This window comes from Lynx rufus, unplaced genomic scaffold, assembly GCF_022079265.1.
Source record: "Lynx rufus isolate CCGP_SWC_20201006 ecotype Redwood Valley unplaced genomic scaffold, mLynRuf1.p SCAF_4, whole genome shotgun sequence".
Lineage (NCBI taxonomy): Eukaryota > Metazoa > Chordata > Mammalia > Carnivora > Felidae > Lynx > Lynx rufus.
Window position 1 is genome coordinate 86928062 of NW_025814856.1, and position 26395 is coordinate 86954456.

General features: G+C 35.5%; 1 protein-coding gene across 6 annotated transcripts in view; it reads right to left on the bottom strand.

The window, feature by feature from the left end:
- Nucleotides 1-26395, bottom strand: part of CACNA2D1 (calcium voltage-gated channel auxiliary subunit alpha2delta 1) — a 494284-nt gene that overhangs the window by 22228 nt on the left and 445661 nt on the right. For 3 of the 6 annotated variants that reach the window (XM_047096153.1, XM_047096152.1, XM_047096149.1), the window contains 14 exons: nt 25563-25624; nt 21339-21415; nt 20060-20080; nt 19324-19384; nt 12749-12846; nt 9407-9494; nt 8229-8291; nt 7543-7646; nt 6599-6685; nt 5098-5165; nt 4676-4714; nt 2533-2604; nt 1335-1487; nt 1199-1251 (listed from right to left, as the gene is read on the bottom strand). In XM_047096153.1, the coding sequence (XP_046952109.1) occupies nt 1199-1251; nt 1335-1487; nt 2533-2604; nt 4676-4714; nt 5098-5165; nt 6599-6685; nt 7543-7646; nt 8229-8291; nt 9407-9494; nt 12749-12846; nt 19324-19384; nt 20060-20080; nt 21339-21415; nt 25563-25624 (1046 nt within the window). The remainder of the gene's footprint in view (nt 1-1198; nt 1252-1334; nt 1488-2532; nt 2605-4675; nt 4715-5097; nt 5166-6598; nt 6686-7542; nt 7647-8228; nt 8292-9406; nt 9495-12748; nt 12847-19323; nt 19385-20059; nt 20081-21338; nt 21416-25562; nt 25625-26395) is intronic. The other 3 variants (XM_047096155.1, XM_047096154.1, XM_047096150.1) reach the window with 1 other exon arrangement.

Consider the following 26395-nt stretch of genomic DNA (forward strand, 5'->3'; position numbering starts at 1 on the left):
TATTTCATGCCATAGTTTTCTCATTCAGGGGTGCTTGTTTTAGTTTTAGAACTCTATGGTGGAACAAAGCAAAAGATCAAACAAAAATGATTTTGTGCCATGGGTTTGCAAACCATTTACTTTACAATATAGACTGTATCTGTGAATACATAATGTGACATTCATGAACTAAAATATATACCTGTTAAATATAGGACACTTGGCACATTTCAGTTTTTCCAATAAATGACATTTGAACCAAATCTTAGTATAGAATCATCTGGAATTGAATTCAGGAAAAAAATAAAAAAGGGGGGGGGTGAAGGAGGTAAATTCTGGCCAGAAAATAGCATAAAGCCAACCATAAAGTAATGAGGATTACTTTGAGATTTAAAAAACCTGAGTGAATTAATATTTAAATATCACTATCACAATAGAAAGTGCCATTTTTCACCAAAAATAGGATTTTTAATCTAAAATCTTTCTTACTTTCATAAACTGGTAGACTGATACAATTTTTGCTGGGAAAGCCTATCAAACAAACGTTAAAGTTTACAAGGCATAAGGCTTGGGCAATGATAAAAAAGAAGGGAAAGAAGGAAGACGAGGGATCCCAGACACAAAAGGAGGTTGAGTTACTTGACTGACCAGAGCCCAACAATGATGCATTTGATCTTACAGACTTTCCACAGTGCCTTAAACAGTTTAAATGTATTGTTTTCATAGGTGGTAGGGTGTAGGTGAGGTGTTGAAGGAGGTAGGGAGGTTAAGTCAGTAAAAAGAGAGAATTAGATCCATTTCAGCAACATGATGCCTCTAAAACTCTGCCAGCCTCTGTTGGAATAGGAAAGAGCTGAAAAGATAAGTCATGATGCTTTGAATTTGATGACGCAGACATCTAATTTGGATACTGAAGGCAATTAACTGAAACCTTTAATAGATTGATACACCTAAAACTTAAGGAATTGGGTATAAAGTCTCAACAGATCTTGAAGAGGCTGAAGTCCGCATGAGCATATTGTTTTCATATGAAAAACCAAGTGGGTGTAACAGTGTTAAATTGATCATTTTGTGAAAACTACCAGTATGTCATTTAGGAAACAAACAGAGTAGTTTCTGTAACAATTATTCACGTGTCACAAAATCTGGACTGTCCTCAAATTCTTTACTATTTCACCGCCCCTTTCTCATTACCAGTAAAAACACAATTGTGACTTACCAGGCAGCTGCAGTGGCCCACCAGCCAATGTGTAATATGTCGGCTATTGATGGCTATAAAAATAATGAAAAAGTCGTTATGTTAATCGACACTGAGTGTTCCTGTGAGAGGCATGGACGAGGTGGAAATTACTGACCACGTATGCCGAGCGATGCCCTGCTCCTTGTTTCGGTGCAGCACCAGGTTCACACACTGACTGATAATCGTAAGATTTGTTGAAAGCATAAACCGATATATTAACCAGGTGTCGCATCAGACTTGGGTCAATCTCTCCAAAAAATCTTCCAATCTGGAACAGAGGACAAAAGAATCAAGTTTCAAATTCACTCCACATGTTAACACCCCGACCACTGCGACGAAAAGAAGTAAGACGAACTAGCAACTAAAACTACTGGAGCTTAAAAACCAAAGCAATGAAGCTGCATGGGATATTCCGAAAGAAGTGAGAAGAGCTTAGTTAGGGGTTCGCATTTGCTCCGTGGCTTGGTGTGATGCATGTGGAAGGAATACACACAGTTAACTAAGCATTAAGATCACAAGTGAATTCCTTGTGGGGAAGAGGAAAGCAGCATGACGGAGAGAAATGGGTGATATTAGAGAAAGAACAGGAACCTAGGAGCAAACCTGAGGCTCATCAACTGCAGTCCATAAACACGGCCAGTTAAGAAAAAGCTCAGTGTTGACCAATTTTATCTTTTCTGTTCCTAGAAGTTTAGTTATTTACTTTGACAGAGAGAGACAGAATTGCAAGCAGTCTCCATGCTGTTAGCGCAGAGCCCAGTCTCACCAACTATGAGATAATAACCTGAGCCAAAAGCAAGAGTTGGACTCTTAACAGACTGAGCTACCCAGGGGCCCCAAGATCCTTTCTTTTTAAAGAGAAACCAGAAATGTAGATTGGGAAATGAAATTAATTGGCAACGAATTCTAATTTGCTTAAAAATCCCACTTGAGCCAAATAGCCTATGTGCTGCCAACTTGCAAATTTGGGAATAGAAACTTCATCAGTTCAAAGCAGCCATGTATTAAGTTAGATATTACTAATTAATAAATATTTAATATGCAAACATTTTCTCAATTTCTGAGAGGTCGACAATAATAACTACATGTTTTAATAGTAACTGTTATGACTAGAAAGGAAATTCAACTAATATCAGGAAACTGTGGTTAGAATGTATTCATTAATGGTTTATATTATATTTAGCATTTAAAAATTTATTTTATGACAGAAATATAACAACTCATTAATTTCTATAATGGTTTGAAGGACTTTTGTAATGCCGATTAGGGAAACACACTTTGGAAACTGTACTTTGTCCCACTGTGGTACCTACCTGGTTAGTATAATCATCATGATTTGCCATCAGAAGAAACCCACCATCATCTAGAATCACACAATCCATTACCTACAAAAATAAAAATAACAATGAACACAATTTGAGGAAGGTTAGGAGGCTTCATTATCAGTACCTTACGTTAGATAGATGATTTTATATATATATTTAGAAAGAACATACATGTATGCACAAGGGAGGAGCAGAGGGAGAGGGACAGAGAGAATCCCAAGCAGTCTCCCTGCTGTCAATGTGGAGCCCGACACAGGGCTCGATTCCATGACCCTGGGATCATGACCTGAGCTGAAATCAAGAGTCAGACGCTCAAGGGACTGACCCACCCAGGAGCCCCAGTAGATAGTTACGACAACAAAAATAGGAAAAAACTTCAACTTAAAGATACATGCTCCAGAGATTCTGATGAAATAAATTAAGGACACACACAGATTCAAATTCTCAGGGTTTCATACTGCACCACTACCCATTTAGTTAAAACTGTCAACTGAGTCTGAACAAATCAGAAGGTCAAATCAGAAATAACCTTTTTGCCATTTGGTCATCTAACTGATCCAGGAAATTGGATAAGCCAAAATAATAATATGTAAAAACACACTTAATATTTTGACAAAAAAGATACCTTTAAAAATGCATTGTAGTCACCATGCTTCAGACTAAATTAAAAAGCATGCAGCATAAGGATATTTATAACTACTTCATATTTTCAATCAAAATTGGTTGAGTAATTTGAAATATAAAAGCAGAAAACGAAACAAAAAAAGATCATGACACAAAAGAAATCAATTCCCACCTGGTTTGTATCATGTTTAAATGCATGGATCAGTTTAGTAATTTTTATTGTATAAAATGACAAAAACATTGTTCTCAGAGTTGGGGACATGTGGTAGCAACTTGCTAAAACCTCGACTCTCAAAACAGTCTTTATAGTCTCTATTTACAAAGTCTATGTAAAATGGAGAGAGTATAAAAAATAACATTGCTGGCTTATAATTTCACATGACTAGAAACAAGATGATGTGAACCCACTGTTTGCCTTGGAAATAAACACATACACATAAGAAGATGGGAAGCAAATAGTGGAATTCATCCTTTGTATTCTGGAAATACTTTATGTAGTATCATTCTTAGAACATACTTAACATTAAAAAAAAATTACTTATTTTTGAGAGGCAGAGAGAGAGGGAGAGACAAAATCCAAAGCAGGTTTCAACATATTTAACATTTAGAAAAAAATTTTATTTATTTTTGAGACAGAGAGAGATGGAGCATGAGTATCATTCTTAGAACATACTTAACATTAAAAAAAATTACTTATTTTTGAGAGGCAGAGAGAGAGGGAGAGACAAAATCCAAAGCAGGTTTCAACATATTTAACATTTAGAAAAAATTTTTATTTATTTTTGAGACAGAGAGAGATGGAGCATGAGTGGGGGAGGGGCAGACAGAGAGGGAGAGACAAAATCTGAAGCAGGTTCCAGGCTCGGGGCTGTCAGCACACAGCTCGACGCGGGGCTTGAACTCACAAGCCATGAGATCGTGCCCTGAGCCAAAGTCAGGCACTTAACCAACTGAGCCACCCAGGCGGCCTGAACATATTTAACGTTTGAACAAAGAAATGTCATAATGAAATAGAAGTAACAGGAGACAATGTAAAATCCAATCCATGTAAGTAGAATTTGATAAAAAAAAATAATAATAATGGCAAAATTGAACTCAAAAAGTTTTCTTGTCACTATGAATACTGTGTGAACAAATTCAGAGAAACTATAAAGGACAGGAAAGATTGCCTTGATAACCAGTAAGGCCACTTTAGTTAGAAACTTCCCACTCAGGAACAGAGCTAAAGATACTTAGAAAACTATCTAACACAATTGACATTGAGTACACTTCATACTGAAACAGGCTTTTTAAAATACTTTCCCTTAATATGTGAATATTTTTAATGGTTAGGAATTAAAAGAATTTATTCAACTTCTTACCTATAAATTAGTTCAAAATTTCAAAAATATTTTTTAGCATTTAATGAAAAATTCCTATATCAAATGACTTTCATCAATGACTTTATGATTAAAGTCTTAACAAGAGTAACAAAAAATTACAGTTAAAATTTAAAAAATTTTCTTACATCACTGTTTCTTTTGCAGTCACAAACTGGACCAGCACACTGAAAGACAAAAATACAATTAACCCCACACATTTTTAATAGAAAAAAGGATTTCCATGACACATTATTATCATGTTAGGAATCTGAGAATAATTTATCCAGTATCAAAGTAAGATTAAATGACAGTCTATCCCATCATAAAAAAAGCAATAGGTTCATCTTTGAAAAATATTAAGAGCTATCTAAACTAATATTTCAAATTATATCAAAATATTTTTCCTCTTAACTAATTTAAAAAAGTCTTTCCAAAAATATTAATTCATAGTTCTGCTTAATTTAGTAGCACTGAAAATTATACATTGACAAGACTTTACTTTGACTTTTCTTATTTACATTTGACATGGAGTGTAGCATAAACGTTAGGAAATATATATATATCTTACCGGATCCCTGATTGATGTTTTGGTGAAATTCTCTATCCAAGAATTTACATCAATTTTAATCCCAACAACTGAAAAATGATGTAAAGAAGAATTGACACATACATAGAAAAAACGTGGCTGTGATTCTTAGTTATCTACTTTTCCTCTTACATTTGAATATTTCTGAGCAAATTTAAATTTCTTGGAATTAAATTAATTTCAGCTATACGTTGAAAAGTGGACTTCATTGAAAAGGTTCCAGTTTTAATGTCCATATAATATTTGCTATATGATAATTTATGTAGTGTAGAAAGTAGCATTAAATTTTGGGTTGAATGTAATGTTTATTACAGAGATTTTATTTCTTTGGGTTTTCATTAAAGAGACTGCTAACCGCTCTTAAACTATTAAATAACTTTCGTTTATATTCACAACATACTTTACTCGTTGGCAACCACCTCACCAATTAACTCATATATACAATAAGCTAAATGGGGAAAAAAAAGGTGGTAGTGTCAGGCATAGTCTTGTAACGTGAGGTCACTCAGGTGGAATGTTTTAAGAGGCTTCGCTAGCCCCACCAATGCATGCCTCATGTGCTTGAGAAATGTATGTCCAATAGACAGATAGGTGGGTGGGAGGGTGAGTGAATAAATGAGCCACTGAGTGAATGAAGGAAGCAGTCAATGAGTTAGTATGGAGGTAATATCTAGTTGAACCACTGAGGGGTAAAACAGCCCTCAGGAACAGGAAGGTGATCTATCTACCTTCTCAATCTGGTCTAATGTACACTCTCTTACACATTCAAATACGGAATCATACAATGAAAAAAAATAAAAAAACAACGCTTCTACTAGATGGCATCCACTCAATGCAGCCTACTTGCATTTCCCATTGATGTTCAGTTTTATGATTTGTTTTGTTTGCTTACTTGATTTTATTTTGGCAAAAAAAATCATTTTTCCATTTTACTGTAATTTTATATATATTTTAAAATATATATATATATTGATATATATATATATATATATATGCTCTTTATATATATAAAGGTTCTTACCTAATTCATTTTATCAGGCACATGGTATATATATGCTATAACTTATTTATCTTTTCCTTAGAGGATGGAAACTTAACTCTTCATGTTTAACTTACTACAAATATTCACACCCTTGGACACGTATCCTTTTGTGTATTTCAAAGTATCTTCTAGGACAGACTTACCGAGTGGAAATGCTGGATCAATCTGGCATGTAGAATTCTGATTTGACTCCATTAATTTGAGCAGCAGTGTATACACATACACATCTAGGAAATCCCTCACCTCTATATAGTATCTGTTCTATTTTTCCCCAATCTCCTACATCATTGTATTTTATTTTCAAAACTTTGGGTATCTGTCTTTGACTTTATTTTGCTTAAAGGTTTCTGATGGCCTTCCTGGTAAGTACTGCCAGATTTTAATAGAAATATTTGGTCACATTTAATTTTGGCCATGTCCATATACCATATACACGCTTACCTGCAGGTTTAAGAAGCTTTCCTTGGATATAGATTTCCACAGCTTTGCTTACCATAATGCCTGATTCATAAGCACCAGGTCCGCTTTCTGAAAAAAGGAGAAGGCAACAACAAAAAAGGAACACAGGCCTGTCTAGATAAGTCAAATAGTGAATTTCTCTTAAGAGGGATAGGTGGACGGTGTTTTGCTTAAGTATTCTAGTGTAGATAAGTAATGAGGAGGTGGGTTGTCGTCTCTCATCTTCCTCTACTGACCAGACCCATTGGAGTGTCCGTGGGATGTGAATTATTCAGCTTGGCTGCATCCATGTCCACAACATAATGGACGCAGGCCAAATCGCTGCTTCGTGACATTTGCTAACTGAGTGGAGAGGCTGCTGAGGTGGAAAGATTGATCTTAGAACCCCAAACAGCCTTTGCATTTTAGACGTAAGTCCCTGGACAAGATGCCAAAATTCTCTGAACTTTGGTTTCCCCTTTTGTAAAAATGAGGCTGAATAACACCTACCCCCAGAGAAGCCCAGGGATTAAATTAGAAAGGTTTTGGGAAAGAATCCAATAAGATAGTTTAAAATGTGGCCTATTGATAATTTTCATAAATAATATATTTAACTAAAACTGACTAAACTGATTGATGATGTCTTTAAAACTCATTACACGTTCTTTAATAGATTTGCAGTTTGTGAAATGAGGGATTATCTACATACGTTTCTATGCATTATGCATACCTGTTGATATGCTATCTCTACATTACTGGATGACTGTTTCCTGTGTGTGCATTTTACCTCAACTAAATGGAAGCTTCTGTCCTTCCAATGTCACATGTATACTATACACTTAATAAGGGCTGTTCTGAGCAATTATGGTTATTGGGGAAAGCAGGAAGTAATAATTTATCTAAAAAAAAAGGAAATTGAGAATGGCTGAATTCTGAGTAATACTTACTGTTAAAGTAGGGAGCAGTAAAAACATAGTTGTCATTATCGAGACTCCTTTTATAGAAGCTATCCTCGTATGTTTCTGGATTTTCTTGCCAGTTTTCTCCAGCCCTAAAGAGGAAATGGCTCATCATTTTTATTCTTGAATCTGCCTGATAACCTACTTTTCTGTGAACATCACAGAATTTTACAGATATGTCTACATCTAATGATACTCATTAATAAGCAATAAATCACCATAGAATAGATAACAAGGGTCAGAAAAAGCTCTTGGTTTTACTCTGCAGGTGATGACATACAAGTCACTTAATAGGTCAATTAATAGTAATAGGCCTCCCCACCCTAGTTGACAGACTATTTTGGAGACAGAGATAAGATCCATTGAAGAACAGTGAAAACAATGAGGTGCTATGAAAATATTGCCAATAGGCTATAAACTTTACGTTCAGTGTGTATGAACAGAAAAAAATCTCTTTTACCGTGTCTTAGATTTTGGAATAAATATCCAAAAGGATCACTGAATAATCATATAATAGCATTTTTAAAGAAGTAGGGTATTTTAATAAAGTAATGTTAAATGACTCAATTTTAATCTAATAATCAGTTTCTCTACAGAATGGCTTCCTTATAATGTGCACATCCTCAGAGTAGTCGTGTAATGTACTGATTTCTACAGATGTTATTTGAACTTACTCCTTGGGATAAACTCTGGTAATCCCACCATCAGTCACAACGAACCGTGCTTTCACTCCCTTGCTAAAACAGAAGACAGAAGAAGGCAATTTTTTATTTCACTTGGTCTCCATAAGATAATAATTTAGGTGTTGATGACACAAAGAGAAATAAAATGAGTTCCTAACATAAAGGAAGACAAAGTTAATACATCAATACATGCAAACTATGCTTTAATGTTGCAAATATCTAAGAAATAAAGGGAGGATGCTTAACGAGGTCACTTCATAGTAAAGACCAATACAGCTGCGTTTGGAAGATGGAATTAGCAGAGATGACAGAGACAGCAGGAAGATCTTACATGTGCAGCCAAGACTATGTTACAGGAAAGCTAGTGAAGAATGTTAAGTATTTGGTGTTATAAAAACAGAAGGCAAGGTGAGAAGCAACAGATAGTAAAGTTTCAAGGACAAGCTTCTTAAGAAGGGTCAGCTCATGAATAATCTTGAAATCCATGCTGGAGAGCTTCACCTTTATCCTGAAACTGGAGCTGCATTAAGAGGAAGGCTGGCAGGGGTGCGTTCTATGGAGGACAGAATAGGGGGTGTGGGTAGAGGAATCGGAGGCCCTGAGTATAGACTGAATATAAGCAGTGCTGTAATTTCTCAGAAATTGGAAATTATGAATTTGGCTATGAAGAAGACAGGAAAACATTGCCGGAAGAGCTATTTAGCATTTGGTGACTGACTGGACATGGGGTGGAGAAGAGACCGTAAATGAGAATCACAATCAGATTTCTCAGTTTGTTGACTGGGTGAATAGTAGTGTTATTAAAAGGCCACTTGACTAGCATCCCTATTTTATCACAAACATGGAAATTCAGCCTTTTAAATTTGGTTTGTTCACACTGCAGTGTGTAAGTGTGGAAAGATAAGTACTGGCAGATGTAGATGTTAGTCCTGACACATACCCAACACTGGAAATACAAGCTGTCAACAATTCCAAGATGAAATTGTTATTAAATTAGTAAAATTTAAATTTATGAGCCCTAGTTTCCAAAAATTTCTCACAGAAAAGCTAAATTGAAATGCAGGATATATATATATATATATATATATATATATATGTTATATATGCATGCATACATATATATATATATATATATATATATATATATATATATAGGAACAAATACTTACATGTTTTTCTGCTTACTCCAGTAATTTTGGACAAGTTCATTTGTAAAGCCTGCATCCAGCAAGACTCTATTAATCAAATCCGTATTACCTAATATAGAAAAAGGATAGCCTCAATTACATCCACATAGTTTTTTCATTAGGATAATAATGAAACAAATATATTCTCTGTTTGTTAAAGCAATTTAGAGTGGATAATATTTCTATGAATTAACAACCATATCCAATATTAATTTTCTGCATGTTTTTGTTGTTCATCTTGCCTCACAGTTTTCAGGCTATGGCCAGAATAGAAAAGCCAATTCGAAAAGAAAATTATTTTGTACATTTTTTCAAAAAGATATGTGAAGTATGTCAATCAAGAAACATTAAGGAAATAACCTTCCTCTCTCTCTTCTTTTTTATAGGTTAGTATGGCGATTTGAATCTATCATAATTGATGGACAATTTTATATGTAAATATAAAACTACATAATATAGTTTTTCTTCGTTTGCTTTGGTGAAAGAACTGAATAACTTAGCACAGACCAGCACTATTTCAAGACTGACTTTTGGAATCTGTCATTTCTGGAATAACCAGAGAACAAAATAGCCCAAGTTCAAAGGTAATGAAAGGGCAGATGGCAAGGACCAAGGGTCAATTAATACATATTCTTAAACAAAAAAACTTCACCTTCTTTCCTTTCTCTTGGTCCTGTGTTTTAAGCCCATGACACTGTGAATAACCTACAAATACTGAAACTTCACATTTATGAAAAAATTTTATTTTATCCAGGTAAGGAATATGTGGTCTTACTTAATATCTATTACTGTAAAAGGTGAGGAGTAGACTGGAAAATATTTTAGTTGATATTTTAAATTTAATATAACTTCCAGTTTTAAAGGATCAATGCAATCCACAGTTTAGACTTCATTTTAGGAACTATTTTCATTATATTATGTCAGAAAATTAATCATTTTCACAAACAGTCCATTTGAAAAGTGAATGATGCAATTTAATTGCTGCAAATCGTTTTAGGTAAAAGAAATGAAACGATTATTCTAATTTGTGGTATAAATCACTCTTGTGAGCAATTTCACAATTTCATTCATATTTTAATTACACCGTAATTTTAAAATGTGTCTTGAAATATGGCCCCTGCTGCATATAATACATAAACAGGTTATCAGTACTGAGCTTTACCATTTTATACACATATAATCTCATTGTTAGAATAGTTCAAAAAAGCGGGAGCCGGGGAGGAGATACGAACACGCTGAAAGACTCTACAGCGTAAACATTTAGGTAATAAATGAACATAAACAGTGAGAATTTTAATTTTAATGCTGGATTAAGTACTTCCATAAGCACAATCAAAATCGCCCAAACCCCTTTAAAGGAAGCCACTGAGATTTCAATCACTGATACTTTTAGTTTTACATATTATTTGATAACATGACCTAAAATATGATTGAGAAAACTGTAGTATGTAAAACTACCAGAGGAAAATATAAATTTTATAGCTGTTACCTTTTTATAATTAAATCTCACACTTCACATGGTTATCTAAGTACCACAAGCATCCTATTGGATCATAGGGGAGGTGGATAAAAAAACATGAAGTGAAATGAAGACACGGGAGAAGAGACAATATGGATATTAGCACTATGATACTGAAAGTACTTTTGTTTCAACATATTTATACTTGCCTAGGAGCTAGAGGCAACCAATTTATATTTTTATTAATTTTTCAATGCTTACTCATTTATTTTGAGAGAGAAAGAGCGTGAGCAGGGGAGGGGCAGAGAGAGAATCTCAATCTGTACTGATAGTGCAGAGCCCAATGTGGAGCTCGAACTCAGGAACCATGAGATCACGACCTGAGCCAAAATCAAGAGTCAAATGCTTAACAGACTGAGCCACCCAGGTGCCCATAGAGGCATCCAATTAAAGGAATATTCAGTAATATTACACCAGTTCTTTCTTGGGAATCCTGTTATTTACTGAAAGGAAAAGAACAAGAACCATAACAATGGAAAGGCTCTGACTCAGAGTGAGCTGACAAGGAGTAGAAAGATTTGGAAACACTCCTATTCGGTCAGATCAGTGTAGACCTTCTCTACCCTGGCTGGTTTTCAGAGCAGCTAATTCTTGCTCTGGTAGCTAATGTTGATGATGCTAGGAAGTTACTTCTTTTTAGGAGATAAATTTTAATTTGTGAGACGCTTCAGTTCACTTCCTGTAACTGAGCAAGTGCCTTGTTTAACCCTTTCTGATAGAAAGGAAAAAGATTTTAAAGAAGAAAGAGAGGGAAGGGAGAAGGAGGAAAGGACAAAAAACTCAGTTATGGTTCCTTTTTTAAAAAAAAATATATTGGGGCGCCTGGGTGGCGCAGTCGGTTAAGCGTCCGACTTCAGCCAGGTCACGATCTCGCGGTCCTGGAGTTCGAGCCCCGCGTCGGGCTCTGGGCTGATGGCTCAGAGCCTGGAGCCTGTTTCCGATTCTGTGTCTCCCTCTCTCTCTGCCCCTCCCCCGTTCATGCTCTGTCTCTCTCTGTCCCAAAAATAAATAAACGTTGAAAAAAAAAATAAAAAAAAAATATATTTACTAAGGTAATTTTTGCCAGGCAGTTAATTTTCCTCTCATTTCCCATTTCCGGTACATCTTTTCCTGGTACTACTTTTTTTACAGGATATTTTTAGGAGGAAAACACAGTTAAGATTTTAAATGCTAAGAAACCATTAATCTCTAAAAAGTCTTCTACTACTAATGATGTAAATTTCTCTGAAAGAAATGTATTGGTTAAACACTAATTGTTAACATTTTTATTTATTCTAACTTATTTTACTTCATAAAGTGAAAAATGACAGAAGCATTTTTTTTTACACTATAAAGTTAATGGTGATCAAAACAGAATGTCAGGATGAAAATAAACCATTGACTGACATATTTATACCTTGTTTTTATTCTCTTCATCTTAAAGCTGTTCATATAAATTGGAGGAAAGAGATAAATCTATAAATGCTGTATGTATTTCTCTATATGGCAAGAAAAATGCAATGAAAAACTTTCAAAATATCATAAAAATTAAGTTTCTTAAATTTGAAAGGATCAAGGGTAAAGATGCCCTATTTACACTGAAACATTTGCAGGTATCTAATACTTGGCTTTGAAAATTTGATTTTACTTCACAGTGAAAGAAACATTCTTTAATACATAAAAGGCCAAACTGTTACATTTTACCACTAAAAATTTACAAAGTAAATAAATAAACCAGCATACCAACACACTGATCTGAACCAAGATTTGACCACTTTGGATATAACAATGGTGAAGCAATTATTATAAATTGGGTGTATACTTACAGGATGGGTTGTTTGGCGTTTTTCTGTCAATAAACTCATTGAAATTTAAAAGAAATTCGGTGTTATTATCTGATATCTTAAGGTCATTGCAGTAATCTCTGAAAAAAAAATATTGTAGGATATTAGCTGTGAAAGTCACAACTTTTTAAAAAGTACACAGCCTTTATAGGAAGTGAAAACACTTTCTTTTACTACTTAAGTGACTCTGCAACCTGTTGAACAATACTTTGACTTAAGTAAAGGATGAGTGGTGTACCTAATATTTATTAAGGACTCGCCCTGTGAACAATAGGTGCGCAATAAAGGTTAGCTTTCATTCTTAATCCACTATTCTTGCTTTATGTTGTATATTTGGAGTTTTCATATGGAAATTGAGAAATTTAAAAATATTATTCACTAAATATCAAGAAGAAACCCATTATATGTTAACATTTTTATTAGAAATTGTTGTCTTTAAAAAATAACCTAGTAAACAAAAGTGGCAAATTTCTATTTGCCTATTTGCAAATCTCTTTAATCCCTGACTTAATAGAATATAACTTCAAATGAATCTGACTTTTGGGGGCCCCTGGGTGGCTCAGTCCGTTAAGTGTCAGACTTCAGCTCAGGTCATGATCTCACCGCTTGTGTGTTTGAGCCCCACGTCGGGCTCTGTGCTGACAGCTCAGAGCCTGGAGCCTGCTGGATTCTGTGTCTCGATATCTCTCTGCCCCTCCCCCACTCATACTTTGTCTCCTTCTCAAAAACAAACATTAAAAAAAAAAACGAATCTGATTTTGTAACATCATAAACTGATTATTGGAAGAATGGCTGATCTTCCAAATGATGACACATTTCATTATAAAACTGAAAATTCCCATTCAGTAATATCATCGCTGGTCTCGAACTCCTGGGAAACATTAGTTACAGAATCCCCGAATTCTTAATTTTGTTGCAAAGCACAGATTTTGTCATTAGCAACAGTCCATTGTTGTCTTTAAAGTGAAAGCCTTAGGTGATTGATTGACAAAATGTTTATCAAATACCCAAGCCATTCTGTCAAATAAAATATTTCATGGAAAAAGAGCAAAGAACACCTATTTTAGCTCTAAATTTCATCACACAAGTACTTTTCTGTAAGACAGCCAAGCACTCGGGTATGCAGAACTTCCATTTTCATGTCACTGAATATAAAATGACATCTACTCAAGGGTAAAGGTTCAATAAAACTAATAATTTTTACTGCTTCCATCAAGGGTATTTTATAGTGAAATGGGCTTTTCCCTCACATGGGTGCCTGGCTATAAAGATTATGATGGCTACCAGCACCCTTGAGTGCCCACTGCCTTGATTTTGGCTAAGGTATCAGCTCATCACTGCTTATAGTGTCAGTGAAAATGTCAGCATGAAGAAAATGACAAACATCATTTCACAGTGCTACGAAAACACCTTTGACCTGGTGGGTTCTCTGAAAGGGCCTCTGGAACCCATGGGATTCTGAGAACCATACTTGGAGAACTGCTATCCCGGTTTGGAAATCGAGAACAAATATCAAGCAACATAAATGTGAGGCTGTCATTATTATAACGAGGTTCATACAACAGATGAAAAACAGTAAAATGTCAGAACTTCAAAAACAAACAAACAAAAAAAACCCACCAAACTTCTCATTTCATGGAAAATTTTAGTTTAGAGGCTTGGTTTAGAAAGGATGCATGACCTTTACTCATTTCATTATCGACAGAGCTAAAATGGACTTCTTCCCACAATTAGCATTTAATTATAGATATCACATAGTATTCTTTTTCATTCTATTTCATCTTTGAAATGTCTCTCTCATTTCTGATAAAGAGCAAAAATATTTCATGTTTTACACTTTTCATCCCTTTTTTCTTATTTTTAATGTTTATTTTTGAGAGAGACAGGGTGTGAGTGGGGGAGGGGCAGAGAGAGACAAGTAGACACAGAATCTGAAGCAGGCTCCAGGCTCTGAGCTGTTAGCACTGAGCCTGACCCAGGGCTTGAACCCACAAACCGTGAGATCATGACTTGAGCTGAAGTCGATGCTTAACGGACTGAGCCATACTGGCGCCCCTGGACTTTTCATCCCTTTGACTGCATGTCTTTTAAAGATAGGAGGGGAGCCTGGATGGCTTAGTCGGTTAAGCCTCTGACTTCGGCTCAGGTCATGATCTTGCAGTTTGTGAGTTCAAGCCCCGGGACGGGCTCTGTGCTAACAGCTCGGAGCCTGGAGCCTGCTTCAGATTCTGTGTCTCCTCTTCTCTCTGCCTGTCAATAATAAATAAATGTTAAAAAATAAATTAAAAAAAAATAAAGGTAGGAATAATGCTCCAAGAATTTATATTTTACTGAGAGGTACTGGATAGTCTTCTGAGATTGATCAGCATTTGATAATCAACACACATGCTCAGATGTTGAAAGAGCAAGGAAATTGCCTAATCTGCAAAATGGGATGATACTACTAATTTATTATAGAGTTCACCGGAGCAGTAAATATAATCATTCATGTAAAAGGCTTGCTTAACATGTTAGTTGTGGTGGATATTCACTGGTTTGTCCCACAAACTCTAACATTTCTTCCCTTCTCTCATATATACTCCATCCCTAAACACATGGGCACATTCTGCTCTTTCAGCCATCCCACAAGAATGGTACATATGTTAATCCTTGCTGAAGTGAACAATCATTTTGTACAAATTGGGAACCGGAACTAAAAGATATGTTTTTCTTCCCTGTGAGTACAGGGACTTCTACCATATTTTCCACATTATCTAACAGTAAAGCTCAGAAAATCAGTCTGTGTGGCCTCCTAGTCAATATTTGGGAGAGATGAATGAAGAAGCTTCCTAGAGACAAAACACAGAACTGAGATGGAATGAGAGTCTTATCAATATAGCACATCTAATTTCAAACTCTTCTTATTCTGTTCTTTTATATTCTCCTTTCTAGCTAAAACTGGTTTTAGCAGTTTAAGATGCTCAGTTACTTATCTTGACAAGTGGTAAGATTGCAGGTATTATTAATAATGATTTTTTAAATATTCTTTACATATTTATAGATTCTACAGGCACCAAATGTATTTATTTATTCAGCACCTACTCTGTGTCAGGCAATGGATGTGATGTTGGGTACTGAATAGTAGATAAGTCAAATAGATTGAGTTGTGGCTTTTTTGGGGGAAAGTAAATAACATTAAATGGGCCAGTAAAGGAAGTATAGTATTCTATAAAGCAGTCAGCAAAGATGTCTGTCTAATCCAGTGAAAATGGGTAAGGAATTCCTAGATCAAGGAGCTTTGAAGTTGGGGTTTGGGAAGGGGTGGGGTGTGTCTAAGTACAGTCCAAAACAGAAGAGAAAATTAGAGGAGAAGAGGAAAAAAAAAAAACAGCACATGTAGGAACTGAGAGAAGTTTAGTGTGGTTGGAATTTAAAGCAGAGGTTGGCCAACTGTTTGCTGAAGGGCCAGATAATAAATGATTCAGACTCTATGGGTTATGAGATCTATACCACAACTAATCAATTCTGCCTTTGTAGTGAAAGCAGCCACAGACAATTCATCATCCAACAAGTATGGCTGTGTTCTAATAAAACTTTGTATAAAGCAGGCAGTCTATAGGCTGTAATTTGATGGCCCCGGATTTAGTAGAGTCTAAGGACCACACTGTTAACTGGGACCTAGTAAGAACAGTTTAAAGCTGTGATATAAAGTACAGATTACCACCAGGACACTACTGAGCTATTGGCTCATATTTAGCAGACAAGAAACATAATTTTATTCACATTCTAGAAACTCTCTCTAGTTACAGAAATGAGACCAGACTGGAAGGAAAGGGGGATTTGGAGAGGTCGGGAGATTAAGTAGGAAGCAGCTGCACCAGTTTAAGTAAAGAGAAAGCACGGGCCTGAATGAGAACAAAGGCAGCAGAGTTTGGCAGATATACTTGATACCGTAAAATAAATTCTGTTTGACAAGACTTGGTGACTGATTAAAAGTTAGACACAAAGGGAAGGAAGCAAAGACAAATGCCTGGGAGACACTGACTTTGAAACACATTGAAGAGATAGTCCTGTTGTCTTCCATAAACAGGAATGTCTCAAATTGTGTAGGTAGACAATGTTTGATCCTATCTTGTAATGTAATGCCAATAAACCACATATTATGTCTGTTTTGTTTCTGGGCATCACGGCCATCTTGTGAATTTCAAAAGCATTGCCCCAAACTACAGACATCGGATAGATGGGTGGTATGTCTATAGACACAGAATAAGAGACCTTAAGCTAGCACCTTCATGTAAGTGATCTGCAGAAGAAAAGAAGCTCATTAAAGAGACTGAATATGCAGCCGAGGGAGGGAGGAAGAAAATCAGAACAGCAAGAGGAGGCAAAGAGTACTCAAGAATTGTGGGATGGGCAGCATCAAACACTGAAGGAAATGCAAGGAGGAGAATCTCATGAAGCCAAGAACATGCTTTATTAACAGAGATGTACCTTATATGTATTCCCCATTTTCAAGAAGGACCAACAATTCAGGTATCCTTAGGATTACATAAAAATTAGTTTGAGGGGTGCCTGGGTGGCTCAGTTGGTTAAGCGTCTGATTTTGGTTCAGGTCATGATCTCATGGTTTGTGAGTTCGAGCCCGACGTCAGGCTCTGTGTTGACAGCTCAAAGTATGGAGCCTGCTTCAGATTGTCTCTCTCCCTTTGCTCCTCCCCTGTTCTCACTCTGTCTCTCTTTCTCTCAAAAATAAAGAAACAGTAAAATAAATCTTTAAAAATATTAGTCTGAGTTACTCTTTAATTTTATGAGCTGTCTGTGGGTTCTTACAGTAACTTCTTTAAGAAGTATAAAATGTAAGAAATTAGTAATACACAATTCTGAATCTATGTTCTTCAATAGTTTAGCTTAGATTAATAGAATTATGTTAATTTGAATATTATTTTATGTGCCTGCTACAGAGTGTGACTCAAGAACTAAGGAAAGACGAAAAACAAAGCTGGAGGCATCACAATTCTCAACTTCAAGTCATATTATAAACCTGTAGTAATCAAAACAGTATGGTACTGGCACACAGACAAATAGATCAATAGAAAAGAATAGAAAACACAGAAATAAACCCACAACTATATGGCCAATTAATCTTCAATAGAGCAGGACAGAACATCAAACGGAAACAAGACAGTCTCCTCGGCAAATGGCGTTTGGAAAACTGAACCACTTTCTTACACCATACATAAAACTAAATTCAAAAATGTATGAAAGACCTAAATGTGAGACATGAAACCATCAAAATCCTAGAAGAGAACACAGGCAGTAACCTCTTTAACATGGCCCTAGCAACTTCTTTCTAGATAGGTCTCCTGAAGCAAGGGAAACAAAAGCAAAAATAAACTACTGGGACTTCACCAAAAGAAAAAGCCTCTGCACAGTGACAGGAGCAATCAACAAAACTAAAAGGTAACCTACAGAACGGGAGAAGATACAATTACTGATACAATTCAACACCTCCCAAAATGAATAATCCAGTTAAAAAATGGGCAGAAGACACGAGTAGACATTTTTTCCAAAGAAGACATTCAGATGGCCAATAGACACATGAAAAGATATTCAATATTACTCGTGATCAGGGAAATGCAAATCAAAACTACAATGAGATATGACCTCACACCTGTCAGAATGGCTAAAAGAAACAACAGATGTTGGTGAGGATGTGCAGAAAGGGGAACCTTCTTACACTGTTGGTGGGAAAACAAATTAGTGCAGACATCTGGAAAAGAGTATGGAGGTTCCTCAAAAATTTAAAAATAGAGCTACCCTACAACCCAGCAATTGCATTACTATTTACCAAAAGAATTCAAAAATACTCATTCAAAGGGATACACTCACCCCAATTTTTACTGCAGCATTATCTACAATAGTCAAATTATAGAAACAGCTGAAGTGTCCTTCGGCTGATGAATGGATGAAGAAGACGTGGTACATACAGACAAGAGATTAGTCATAAAAAAGAATGAAATCTCATTTGAAACATGGATGGAGCTGAAGAGTATTATGCTAAGCAAAATAAATTCATTAGAGAAAGACAAATACCCTATGATTTCATTCATATGTGGAATTTAAGAAACAAAGGATGAAAAAAGAGAGAGAGAAACCAACCAAGAGACTCTTAAGTATAGAGAAAAAAACTGATGGTTACTAGAAGGGAGATGGGTGGGGGAATGATTCAAACAGATGATGGGGATTACAGAGTAATCTACATCATGTACAGTGTGTTTGTGTGTGTACTCACAAATGCAAATACCCAGCTCTTCATTATTGATGGATACACTGTTATTTCTAATAAGAGCAAAGTCTACATCTGTCTTATTCACTAGTGTATGCCTGAATCACAACACTGCTTAGCCTACAGTAGTTGCTTACTGAGCGAATGAATGAATAGAATGAATAGAATACTGTTGCAGTTTTAAATTATTGCTTCCCTTGGCTTCATAATTTGGCATGGGTCTGACTCAGAACTGTTACCAAAGACTTACCTATCCACACAAGGTATAGCAAATATATAAAACAAAACCAACCTTGGTGCTATGAATGTGTAGCCAGATTCTTCAAAATTATCCGGCTTCAGTGTTTCTGAATCTGCAAAGATAACATTACAGGATTAGATAAGCAATCCACAATACGCATCCTGAGTTTGTATGATAATATGAAGATAGTAGAATGATTACCTATTCGGGGGGGGGGGGGAGGGTGGTGGTGAAGTACTTATACCCTAAATTGAAACACATCAATGAATGTAAAGGTTCTCAATACTTCATAATATAATTGCAAAATACATTTTAATTCCATAACACAAATTACACCAGTTATATCAGAAAAAAATGCTGTCTTAAAAGTTTCCCATTTACTCACCCTACAGTAACCAATCTTTTATATCAATGTTGCTTCAGTCATTTCATTTAAAATGTCAACGTAAATTTTTTATCAATATTATGGTAAAGAAAATGATTTCAATAAACTCATCAATGTCTTTAGTGAATTAGTAACATTTTTCATATTAGATGTAAATTAGTAAGAGGAAGCATACAAACACACAAGTATTTACGCCTCAGAAAAAAACCTGAATGTGAAATAGGTTGCATATGAAAACACAAGCATATTCTTTCCCCCTTTTTTGCCGCTAAGGTTTGAGTGATCATGGAGGAAAATCTAGCAGATGAGAAGCACAGAGGATAATATCCAATAGGAACGGAAATATCAGTGGATATGTCAAGTGTACTAAACAAAGAAATTGAGCAACAAGAAAATACTTGCCCTTCATTTTGCCCTTTTTTGCTGTGAAAATCCATCAGAAAGAGAAAGCAGGGAAACAAAAAAAAAAAGAGGGTAAAGCAAAGGGGGTCACAAACAATATTTTATTCAATGACTTTCTTGAATAAAAATATTGTGCATAGATCAAAGGTTTATTTATGTACAGCTGTAGTCTGGGAAAAAAAAAAGACATCTTTTGAAGACTGGAAGGTATATCCTGCCAATTACTACTAAAGCATCCTCTCTGTACTGTGGTTATTTCAAGGGTCTAGTTTGCAAAGTGTTTAGCGCGGGTGCAATACTGGTGATGTTACTCTCTATTCAGAAGCATTTACCAAACATCAAAGACCAACTAGTCATCCCGTCATTTATCAAGTGAAGTACTAGCTCATGCAAAGTTGCTGGTTGTCAAAAGACCATCATATCTATCTATCAAGTGAAAGTGTAAATATAAAGGTATAAATTAGCATAACGAGGGCGAGGATTGCAGAAAGCAAAAGAGAACTGACAAGGGAATGAAAGAAACAGTAGTTTACTTCAGGTCAGATGTAAAAGGTATATATACACACAATGCTTTTTTACTTATCACAACAGCAAATTTAAGTTAGTAGTAGTAAGTGATGTGCAAAGGATATGATGGTCATTTTACTTTACTAAATCTAGTTACCCCAAACAAAGATTAATAAGGACTTTAAATATGCACTAATGTTAATAGTTACTCCACATTCCAAATGATGCTTTAAAAAAATAATTCATTTGAGCTACTGAAGACATTAATTTAGATTATGAGAAGGAAGTTAATTGCCAAGCCAAAGACCAATGCAATTTCATTTATTCAAACAAAGTAGATGTGGAGCACAATATTATTCTTGCCAAATGCAAAAAAAAAAAAAAAAAAAAAAGAAAGAAAAAGAAAAAAGATAAAGCCTTATTAGCACAGTGCCATGAGTAGAGACTATGCGATGCGAAACATTTTGCACCAGCTAGCAGACCCTCCAAATGACAGCGACAGAGGACACAGCACGGCAATGATTCTATGAGCACAAAGCAAGGCAGGGTAGGATGGTGGGGATGCCAGTGAGACTGGGTACCTGCTCATATTCTATCCACGTAGAATATTTCTTGTTCCTTGCATGTTTGGAATGGGTTAGAATCATTGCTGTAGATTTGGTAGTAACACCTACTAAAATGTATAGGCCTTGGGCATTCTAAAATCTAGACAGATTTATACATCTGATACTACGAGATAAATAGACTCTGGGGTCGCTTTCATAGTACTTACATCTGGCCTGAGTTATTGTCTCTTCTATTTTGGCTTTTATATAGTAAAAACTGTAGGTTGGTAATACCAAGGCCAAACTGCAATAGAAACAAGAGAAGCATAAACACAAACAAACAACTTAAAAAAAAAAAAAAAGACACATCCAGTTAATGGAAAATCCAAAGATCTTCCTCATGGGAAAGAAGAGACATATTACTGTGACAGGAAAACGCATTCAGTAAGTAGAGTACTCAATTCGGTCTTGCCATCCAGGGTCATCCAGTTCTCTATCTCGCAGGGAATCAGAAGAGACACCAAGGAAAATAAGCTACTAAATGTGCCCATGAATTCACCGAGAAAGAAATGTGATGTGTACTGTATTTTCAGAAGAGTGTACTGAAATACTTCAAGTGTTGAAAAAGAATATTAAGGTTATGTTTAAAGAAAATAAATATTACACTAACTGCATACCCTTTCATGAAATATGCATTATGTTAGAGTGCTCTGTAGCAAACATCCACCGTTTAACAATCATAAATGGTATTATCATTTTTACTACGCAATGCATAAACCCATCTGAAATATACCCCTTTGAGGGGTGAAATACTGACCATTTAAGAGTCTAGTCTTTAGGCAAATTCCCCAGTGTCTGCTGATAAGAAAATTCAGATTAATTCCTAGCACTAAGAAAGGCTGCCTGCTCATCCTATTGGTTCTTCCTACAGAATATAAAAGGGGTCAGAATATTTGCACAGTATGCAGTTGCAAATAACACAACTGCATATGTGTAATTCTTCCACCCCTGAAATGGCTAATATATTTGTGTAGGACATAACTAATTATTCCACATCCACATTTACAGTTGCGAATAACCTTTGCTATGCTTTAGTACAGAAGGAAACTTAAGAACTAAGGGTGCAAAAAAATGAAGGTACGGGTCCCTGACCTAAGTATTTTCAAAAAGTGATGCGTGATTAATGTGACCAAGTGACTCATTTAGCACTCATTTTTAATACTTAATCTAAAATTTAGCAATGCACAGGAAAAGGTGTGCATTTCTAGGCTTCTGAGTATTTACATGTACTTGCAGATCTTAAGTCACTAAAGCCGCATGTTTCCCAAGCTTTTGAGAATGTGCAACTATAATCTCATTATCTGCTTTTTTTTTATGGACAGTACAGAAGAGGACAAAATATAAAATTCCAGGTTTTCCTTCTTATGAAAGTATATGTTAAAAATACAAAGGGGAAAAAAAGCAAGGGTTTATTTCCTACAATTTATTTTTGCAGTCAAGATAGCAAAATGAGTGGATGCTTGTTACCTCCAATTCCCAAATCTTTCTCCTTCATTAAGTAATTCATAGACTATCCTTATGGGGAAAGGTCAGAGAAATAAAATGTTATGTAGATTTAATGAAAATCTCCCCATTCATTTTATAGGTAACTTCCTTTAAGTGGAGGGAGAGATTAAAATTAAAATAAGCAGTGAAATTAGTCTGAAAGCAAGATGACCTTTCATGATTCACTTGCCATTTATAAAATGTAGAGTAGAATTACTGAGCATTTGAAGATTGTCTCCTACAAATTCCTCTCAAGGGAAATTAGGACATTTTTATTGCTCCATCAGCATTTATTGCTAAGAGAAACTTCTAATTAAAACCGATAACGTTATATCATGTGGCTGCTGCAGTGTCACTCTCTAAGCTTGGGTTACATCTCATGTACCATAAAAATAGTGTTGAAACTCCTGAGGAACACGGGAGAAGTTTTAAAATTGACATATCAAATATACATTTTATTGGCCTGCATGTCTCAGGTTGTTATTAAGAGCTACACCTCATTTTATAGAAAAATAGTTACACTTAATTTATTTCCATCTCAAGGCAACGGTTATTTCTTCAACCTATAGCCGATAAGATCTTTACCAACATTTTGAGTCAATGATGTTGTCATATGCAGTGTTTGCTGTCTCCCTCCATATAAAATAAACAGACCAAGGCTGCTTTATTTTCTCCTAGGGATTAAAACCTAATAAAGCCAGCAGCCACCAGGTGGATGATAGAGCCCACGCAATATTTTTGTGACTCACATAAACATGGTTAACAGAGTTAAATGGAATGTAACGTACTTTTCAGCTCAATCATTTGTCTCTATGAAACTAAATTCATCATTAAAAAAAAAGCATTCTATTAGAATCATTACTTACTATATTTCAAACTGTAATACCTAAATTACAACAAAGCTTAAGAAGGCATAAATCACTATATGAAATTTGGTACTTCATTCAGTAAATCAAAACATGCCAATTTCCCCCTCCCCCTCTTTATATAGATGTTATATTTTGTTCTCCATCATTGTTTGTGAATTTATTTGTACAGCGATTCAAGGGAAGCACTTATAATGAAAATAGACCGAATCTGGCCCAAAGACGTAGATTTGGGCAGCAAATGTTTGGAAAACATGACAAAGTGGGCAAGCTGGGGCCAGAGAACAGTGACTGCATGAGAAGGGTGGTGAGAGGCATGACAGGCAGGCTGTCTGGGATAGAAACATGAGGTGAGAATATCTGTTTGGAAGTCCAGATTTAAGTTGGAGTAAAATGGCAACAGAATAAATGTTTGTGAACAAGGAGCAACATACTCAGAACTGGGGTATCAATCTGGACACGTTTGGTCCCATCATGGTTTGTGGGAGGGTAAGGGTATGCATGTAGGGGGCATTTGTGAGACTGTTACAAACACATTTAAAAAAATTATAATGACTAAAATACCCTCAAAGTATAATTATGACTGCCATCATTGTTGACTCATTGCCAGGGTTAAAGAGATCAAGTTTTTCTAACTTAAAATTTGTTCGTGTAAGAAAAAAGGAAGAGAGCACACTCCCACACAGTGAAGAGGAGATAAACTGAAGGATCAGGTGCTAAAAAAATCATCTATCTCAACGCTATTGGAGTGTACTCCACAGACCTGGCTCATTTGCAAACTATTCCCAGCTCAGGACCAGTTAAGTAGAGAAATTGAGAGTAAACATTTAGAAAACTTTTCAGTAATTTGACAGACTAATTTTATGTCTGTAAAATCTATTAAGAAAAACTTCAAGGGGCGCCTGGGTGGCGCAGTCGGTTAAGCATCCGACTTCAGCCAGGTCACGATCTCGCGGTCCGTGAGTTCGAGCCCCGCGTCAGGCTCTGGGCTGATGGCTCGGAGCCTGGAGCCTGTTTCCGATTCTGTGTCTCCCTCTCTCTCTGACCCTCCCCCGTTCATGCTCTGGCTCTCTCTGTCCCAAAAATAAATAAACGTTGAAAAAAAAATAATAATAATAATAAAAAAAAAAAAGAAAAACTTCAAGCTTGAATTTTAAAACCTTCTTAAAAGTTGACTTAGTACATAATTTTTGTTTTGTTCTACATAAGTGTGGGTATGTCAAAAATAGCATCAGAAACAGCGATCTATGTGACTGTACAGTGAGCCAGGAATTGAAATCTTATAGGACTGAGAGGAAGATGATGTAAGATTCAGAGAGAGGGATTTTAGGGAAGAGGGAAGAGAGAATGAGTAACAAGGAAATATCCATAACAACCTCAGGATTGTGAACCTGTAGGATGTAGGACCACAGGGAAAGCCATGACCTCAGAGAAGAGTTACACCAAGAAAGCGAAGGAAATGCTCAGCGAGTCAAGAATGGAGAATTTTCAAGACACTACAGGGTATTAGTCTGTCCAATTTTCCAACGCTCTTTCCATTGGTGTGATCGGGATATTACAGACTTGTCACTAGGGAAGGTAAATTACCAACTGAGCATTTTATATCAGATCATACTATGAGGTGGTTTTATTTTTAGGTTAATTTGCAAAAGGTAAGTAATGTAAACTAACTGAATTTAAATGAGGAAATCAGCGGAAGTGATGACTACAAATGACTAGGGCATTTTGTCAACATGTATTATTGCTAACAGCAATATATACAAATAAATCAAATAGATTTATATCACATATGTGTTCATTTCCAAATTTTATATTCCTAGCTTTTTTCCATCTTTTCCACTTTGAAAAATCAGAAGCTCTAATTTTAATACATTTCTGCATTGGAAAAAATAACTTTTCTGCTTTAATTACAATGAAAATGGTTTATGAAAATGCAAGGACTTAATATTCATCTATTATGAAAATTGCTACTAAAAATAGGTGAAAGACACAGAACTGAATACTCTGGTATACGATACATATTTAAATCCAGTTAATTACCTGTAATCTGTGCCATTCACAGGAGTCCATGTATATGTCCTGTTCCCTTTGTCAATGTATCTCTAGAAAAAAAGTTTGATATGGTTGTTATCACCTTATAAATTCTATGTGAGTTCATATAAAAAGCAGAACGCTAAAATCTATTTATAAATACTGTGGTCATTCCAAACCTTCCTTCACAAACGTCTGCTCTAGTCTACATTTATTTGTTCTGTTATGGGTGTGTGTGTGTGTGTGTGTGTGTGTGTGTGTGTGTGTGTAAAGCAAAATTTTAGCACAAACATAAACATCTGCATCATAACTTTTAAAGTCCTTTTAGTGCAAAATATTAGTAATTAATGCTGAATTATAAACCTCAAAACATTGGAAACATTTTCTAAAATACAATTTTAATAATAAAATAGGACTAGGATATGTTAAAGAAGCCTCAGATATTTCCATACTAGACAGCATTTATAAGAAACTGGTAATATCAGGACGGCAATGTACTGTTTGTACATCCAAATGTATGATTAGGATATTACTGTTCTTATTAAGCCATTATTACAGTATTTAGCATAAGAGACAAATTACTTAGTACCACTGAAGGTTAGAAAAAAAATGAAATCCACCAGGGAAAGGAAGCACAGAGCAAAATAACTTGATGGATATAGAATCGTTCATAGGTCACTATGGAATACTAGTAAAGAAATTATCATTCCTTCTTCCATTAGGTATAGTGATGGCTATTATGCATCTTTACATTTGTTTTAGTTATCTCCAGCTTTATTATCCTCATCAGAACAGTAATATTCACTGAAATGTTACTTCGTGTTCGGCAATACACTAATCAC